The 7,409-nt window shown below is 32.1% G+C and overlaps 1 protein-coding gene across 1 annotated transcript; it reads left to right on the forward strand.

Moving 5' to 3' along the window:
* Positions 1–4,932: 4,932 nt before the first annotated feature.
* LOC111032980 lies at positions 4,933–7,054 on the forward strand. The gene is made up of 4 exons (XM_022313494.1): positions 4,933–5,081; positions 5,258–5,282; positions 6,083–6,201; positions 6,388–7,054. The coding sequence occupies exons 1-4, from the start codon at positions 4,933–4,935 to the stop codon at positions 6,644–6,646; spliced, it is 552 nt and encodes a 183-aa protein (XP_022169186.1). The 3' UTR covers positions 6,647–7,054.
* The last annotated feature ends 355 nt before the right edge of the window (positions 7,055–7,409 follow it).

A 7,409-nucleotide genomic window follows, 5' to 3' on the forward strand; every position in this document is an offset into this window, starting at 1 on the left:
TTGTTGTAAATTATTTCAAAAAACCAGTTTAAGAATTACGAATATTATTTGCGACTCATAAAATGACCAATAGTAACTCCGAAAATGTTATTTGTATTTACCAAGACAATTATTACTTTTCAGTATTCCTAACCTAGGATTATTATTCTATTCTGTGATACGGACATCTGTTGTCTCCGTCTTAGAAGTGCTCAACAAGGACAATTTTATGTTCAGCAGATCACGCTTAGCTCCCTTAGTTTACAAATTAGCCTGAATTGACTTGTTATAAAATTTAAGGGTAAGATTAATATATCTAGGACATCACATAGGATTTTTATTACGTTTTAATTTTTAATGCGAGTTATGAGTATTTTAAAGGAGTACAAACAATTCACAATTTTAAAACATTCATAACTAGCTTTGAAATTAAAATATAATAAAATACGTACGATGAGATGCCCTAGATAATAATCTTATATTTAAATTTCACGAGAAGTCAGTTCACTTTAATTGTTAAAATAAGCGAGCTGAATGTGATCTGCTGAACTTAAACTTAAAATTTGGTATGTTGTGCACTTGTAAGACGGACACAACATGTGTCTGTGATGCAGTTTCATTTTAAGTTAGACACTAGAAGTAGAATAATAAGAAGTTGGAAATAACAAGGATACTTGGATATACCTAATACATGATACACATTGTTTTATAGGTATTTTTAAAGTTTTTGTTTCTTCACTATAGGTATATTGGAATTTCATGGTCACTGGTCAGTAGTTTTCTTTTCCTCAACTCGATGGTAATTGATATATATATATATATATACATAGGTACAAGTATACAACTGTACAAGGATACTAATAATATAAAAATTTTCTCTTAGAATTAATTTAGAGATATCAAATATGTACTTATACTTGTATATTGGTATAGGCACATTGTACATACTAACCATAGGTTCCCTGCTGCATGTCTACACATCAAAATATGTGATGCGTGATGACTGATATAACGTTTTATCATTATTCATTGCATTAAAGATTTTTTTTTTCCATATGAACTTCTTTGGTAACAAATACCTACAATTTTTGTATTGTTATTTTATGTTTTAATCGATTTTAATATTTCTTAAAAACACATTTAATTTTATAATAATATGTATGCTTAAATAAATCAATAATACAATAATTACGATAACCATTATAAATTATATGATTATTGATCTCTGAGAAATATGCTGTCTAGTTTCGAATATTATTTTGAGTATTTTCATCTAGATTCCAAATGTTTATTGAAAACCATATGATTAAATAATTATTTTTCAACTATAATATTGTAGCAACGCAAACATTAAACGTTATTGTTACAACAACAGTGATAATGAGTCAAAGGAATTTAATAAAGGTAAATTTACATTTTGAACAATCAAATTAAATGTATATTATCTACCTATATATTGATACATATTTTAATATTAAGTACATATAAGTAATTATATATATCGTTCAAAACTGCATCTAAAGTATGTATGGAAATAGATTAATAAATTAGTTTAATGCATACTTACTTTCATAACATCCAGCTCATAATAATTTTAATTTATTGTAATTTAAGTTTTATTAATAACTATGTTTAGCAATGTGTTCAATGCAATACTATAGTACAGTATATTTTATGAAAATAGTTCTTATAATTTCAACAGTCTCGTGCGAAGGGGCGTAGTAGCTGGTATAATAAATTAATTCCGATAAAAATAAATTCGTTAAAAAAAGTATTTTTTAGAATATCATCCATCCTGAATTGCTATCATAGTATTTACAAAAAAAATTGATATGACACCATATTGTAATTCAGCCAGCGAAGTGTAGATCGGTCAGTAGGTACCTATTCTGCAGTATAGCCTTGTATTTGTGAGAATCGCAGTATGAATATGGATACCTGGAAAGTGTGTCACACAAATTAATAAAGTAATGGTCATGGGTAGTGTGATGATAACGAAGCAGGAAGTTTAGAAATAAAAATAATGCTGTCTTATTAATGGCCGTGTTGTAAATTGAAAACCAAAGAAATGTGTATCAAAAAACGTAAAGTATGGAGGCATTAAAAAAAAGATTGGTCAGCCTACTTTCTAAATGTAAAACATGACGTATAAATTAAATATTGTTCATAAATTAAGCTGGGAACAAATAACTATTATATTAGTATATATAACTATATAAAATTCAATAATATTTACTGTATCAGTGTTCTGTAAATTAGGTCATCTGATATTTTTCAACGATTGAGTAACTTGCGAGACGTAGGTACATATAGTGTAAATATCTATTTATACAATAAAATATTATGTTTTTTTTGAAATTAGTTATAGCAGTAGCCAGTAGGTAGGTATTTAAAACGATTCACTGGAATGTTTAATGGGACGAGACGAATCCGATTGTATATTTAATTAAAATACGCCAAACTGAAACCCCAATTAGTAATTATTAAGACGCGTAGAATATGTGTTCCGTCGTTCCTAAAACGATAATCTATTTTTTTTTAATATTTACATTTTAACGGCGATAAAAAGGAATACAATAATAATTCATGACATTTAACCTACTGCGTGCACAAAGTGTGCGATTAGTAAATTAGCTTCCTTCTACTTATTAGATGTTTAGATGTCATCATTATACGATGGGCATAATATATATATGTGTTTTTTCTTTTTCGTTTTGTAGCGATTGTATTTCGATAACAAATATTTGCGAGCTTTAAAAAATCGAATGAAATGTCATCTGCATATTTTAGTGAAATGCGGGCATCGTTATTTTAAAATGTTTTTCTGCCATAAAGTCTCACAAAAACCACGTTGAGGTCCGTCGGTTTTAAATAGTTATTACTTATTATAAATACCGTAGCTCAACCTTCGCAAGGACCGACGTGGATGTTAAATAATAAGTAATAACACGAACACGTCAAACCGAGGGGGGCGTTGTCCGTCCACTGCACCTCCGCAATCTCGCCCATAGCCATTACGATAATACGACATTAACACGGCCGGTTATTATATAATATAATAATATAATATTCTTATGAAATGACCAGTGATGTGTGTGTGTGTGTGTACACACAGTTCGTTCGTCGAGCGGCTGTGTGTCGTTTGGTGAAGAGAAAAAAATAAACCACCTGGAAAACGACACGATAATATATTATAAATAAATATCGTTAATCTACTTATAATAATATATAATATTATGATGTATAACAAAATCTGCCGTTTACGAGCCATATAATATACGCTTACGGTACGACAATGGCCGGTGTCCCGTAATACTCCATAGTAATAATAAGGTCGGAGACAATTATCTATAGCGTGAACCCGACGACGATTCGGCGGGACCAGAAGACGACGACGATAAATAATAATAATAATAATAATAATAATAATAAGTGGAGGCGTGTGTGCGAGCGGACATTGCTGCAGCAGTAGATCAATTATTATTGTTGTTGTACGACCACGTCACGACAATATCACGACGTAGGTGGACAAATTATTACGACAGTAGGCGGTGCGTTGAACTCGTTTGAACTATTATTATAATATTATATGTCTTGGGCGCGATTGACCGTGTGCGACGGCTATCCGCGATATGACGAATTTCGATATAATACATGTTTAAACGTTAACGTATCATGTCGTTATGATTAATATGATACTGTTCACGATCCGCAGGAAATAGGAATAAACCTATATAATTTAATGATATTACACACTTCGTAAGAGATACGACTTTAATTACTATTGACGTGGGATACATATTTTAATCGGTCGATTAAAATATATTTATTTGATAAGCCGAGACTTTGCTTCGCCATTTAACTATATTACAAGGTGGGTAAACGTCTTCCGTCCAGACCTGTTGCACACGTTTTTACGTTAGTGCGTCCAATAGATAATAATAATTTAGCCTATATAGGTATATATAATATACTACATATATTGAGATGCCAAATGAACAGGTAGTCAATTATAGTCATGATAGGTATAGGTTTTAAAGGAAAACGTGGAATTGGTTCCCGAAAAAAACACTTTCCGGTATACAACTGTTCGAATTGGTTCCCGAATAAAATTACTCGTCGGTTTATCGGATTACCTTTATTGCCTCCTGATATAATACAAAGCGTTTGTGTTGAGTTTGATGGCTATAAAACCTGTACATGGAAAACTTGATACATTTTTTGATTATGTACTTGAAAATTATTATATTGATAAATGGGAAGGGATAATGTTGCTGGTTGAATATATCATAATAATTTGAAAAGTTAATTTAACAAGACTGAATTATTATCACGAAAGCTTGCGGGAACCAATTCGTATGTTACATGACACCTGTAGACAACCCGGGAACCAATTCGACAATTGGGATTTGGGAACCAACTCGTAGTCGTCCGTTTCAACACAATCCCGCAGTATCTACCTATAAGGCAATAACTTGTTCTTAATCCTAAATGATATAATAAAAACAGATTTTGCACGATTTTACCATATTTTAATGTAAATTTCCGACTTCAATTTAAAGTTATAATTTCCATGATTTGTATTATTTTTTGTTCTAAAAATATTGCGCTGATGCTGTTTTTTTTTATAGAATTATAGGAATAGAGGACCATACTCATCAATTGCATTGTGCGTTATTACGAATTTCTGATTTTGTTTCCTTACCTATTTACCTATATATTATATTTTATTGTTGTAATGATATGCTCACACATCATTGTAACAATTATTTAAGATATAACAAATAAATAAATAACGGCCAGACTGTCACACGTAGAAATCGGAAATATCTAGAACCCAAAAAATAATTGTCACAGACAAAATTGTCTAATTATATTATACGATCAGGGATTAAGAAATCGACACGTACCTATGTTTGCAACTGTAGAGCGTAGGACGTGTGGCTTTCTTACATGCCGCCGGAGAAAAGGTATGGTAAAAAAGGTCCTTGTCACAGAAGAGAAATCGGATGTACAAAACAACCTTTTGATGAAGCCGCCTATCACTCTCTGGCCGGCACAACCGGATCGTCCCTTCAGCAGTGCATGAGCACCTTCCTCGAGTGAAACAGCCTCTCGCGAGTGCAGGCGCACCGCGAAAACAGATTAACAACCTCTCTATACCGAATTCTACGAGCGACAACTGGACTCCTTTTGACGAGCAATAATCAGTGTGTTTCTTTATTTTTATTCGAGTATTTTAAATAATTAATTTGTGTCACCTAAAACTCCTACTGCATAACCCAGAGACAGCTGCGAGTCAGGTAAGACATAATACATATTAAAATATAAAATATAGTATTGTTGACTGCATTATATTAAATTATATGTGCATGCATCTACATCTACACCATAGAAGTGTATTTGATCAAATTCTCGAACACACGATCTCGAGAACCCTCCGACGATCAGGAGGAAGGTAGTAACGTAAATTTAGATCATCTTGAATATTAGTGTCGGCAGGCGTCGTACTAACATTTACGGTGATCGTCTATAATTTTATTTTATTCTTTTAATTTATTTTATTCTTTTATTTTTGCGTTATTACATTGTTATTTGTCAATTTTTACAGTCACTATTTTATTATTAGGAAGGTATATTTTATTGATACTATCTTATTTGTTATTCCAGGTATAAATTTGTTTTTGTTGAGTAATACTCTTAGCATGTTATGCCATAACTTACAATCTTATTATATCGATTAATAACTTGTAACGCTGAACTATCACTTTCACACAGCGTAATATTTGGTTCAGAAGTGACCAATCTTTTATCCAGTTATAATTGTGATTTTTTTTAGGTTTATTGTTTAAATTTATAATGGTTGGGAAAACTTAATTAATTAATGTTTTAAAAATAATAGACATCTAATACCTATCTGCAGTGGTATTCAGTGATTGCGTACAGCGTACATTTAGGTATATACCATACAACAAAAACATAACTGAAAAGTGTGCAAAATCAATTGATTATAAAAAGTCTGTTTCGTTTAGTTATGCGAGCCTTGGATTTTTTGTTCCAATAATAGTAAAACAAATAATAAATCTTGTTGAATTTTGTACAGTCGGCACCAGAAGATGATTACGTTTCTTTCATGGTCTATCTGCGAACAAACGGTGTCTGGAAATCCGTGAGCGACGTGTTCAGGATGTTAAACGAAACTAGGCCCAAAGATCCGATCGGGTAAATTATAATATATATATTTTTGTTTTTTTAAAGGAACGTAGGTACCTCGTACCTATATGGTATTAAGCTATTATCTAGAGTCAAGGTCGTGGGAGTATTTTATTTTATTCTTTTTGGTAGTCTTTTCCGATCGATGTTTTCAGAAATGACCTACGTTTTCCTCTTCGACACCTGTTACAATAGGTTTTTCAAGGCGAATGTAAAGATCAATAACATCGACAGCAGAGCCATCGAAAAAACTCGTCGAGAAATCGCAGAAGCCGAGGAAAAGCTAAAGATTCTAAGACACGACAAACTTGTGTTGACGGCTAATTTAGATTTACTGGACAAGAGAATTCGTCTGAACCGAGAACCAAATTCGGGCGTCGTCGGGAGCACAGCGGTCGTGGAGGACAACAACGAAATGATTTCCGAAATGCTCTCTCATTCCGATCACGTATAGGTGCGACGGACGAGTACAAAATATAGCTGTGACGACGTACTTAGAACAAACGGACTAAGAAAATAAAAAATTACTGTCCACGCGTGCAGCAACGATTCGTATCGGTCGTACTACTTAATAGACTATACCTATTATATTATTATACAGTTATTATTATTGTTTATTATATTATATTTTGATGATAAACTCGCGCTCAGTCCTAATATAGGTATGACGGTCGGTTGTTCACACTTGCCTTCACGACGATTTTATATATTCATCAGGTGGCCGTTACATAACTATAGCTATATGTAGTAGTACCTACCTACAATGTACGTTTTTTTCTCGTACTGACGCCATAAATACACGTAGATCACTTCATTTCAATGGCATCCGCATCCGAATTTATTACACCGTCCATCCTTACCTACGCAGGAAGTACCTATACAATAATAATAATATCATAATGTGATACCTATCGAGTAGTGACTACAGTGACATTGTTTCACATGTATACTATGTCCTACCTACAACGTATAATTTATTGGAGCGATTTTTCAAGGAATAACATTTTTTTTATTGTCCATCATCTTCTTTCCGATGTCGATTTTGATGAATAAAGAATTAATAATAATGCGATTGTTCTTATTACTATAATATTATAATTGGTACATGCGAGTTTCGTGTATTTAAAATATATTAGCATTAATTATGTTATTATTAATAGCATTTTAAACAATAAGGAACGCGTTGCATCTTCGAGAATGACCATTCGATATTCATT

This window comes from Myzus persicae, unplaced genomic scaffold (assembly GCF_001856785.1).
Source record: "Myzus persicae strain clone G006 unplaced genomic scaffold, MPER_G0061.0, whole genome shotgun sequence".
NCBI lineage: Eukaryota > Metazoa > Arthropoda > Insecta > Hemiptera > Aphididae > Myzus > Myzus persicae.

What these genes read in the sequence shown, in the direction of transcription:
- LOC111032980 (XM_022313494.1), top strand. Translation starts at nt 4,933, where the DNA reads ATGCCGCCGGAGAAAAGGTATGGTAAAAAAGGTCCTTGTCACAGAAGA. An exon ending in TGCATGAGCACCTTCCTCGA is followed by an intron (nt 5,082 to 5,257) that starts GTGAAACAGCCT and finishes ACTCCTACTGCA; the next exon opens with TAACCCAGAGACAGCTGCGA. An exon ending in CAGAGACAGCTGCGAGTCAG is followed by an intron (nt 5,283 to 6,082) that starts GTAAGACATAAT and finishes AATTTTGTACAG; the next exon opens with TCGGCACCAGAAGATGATTA.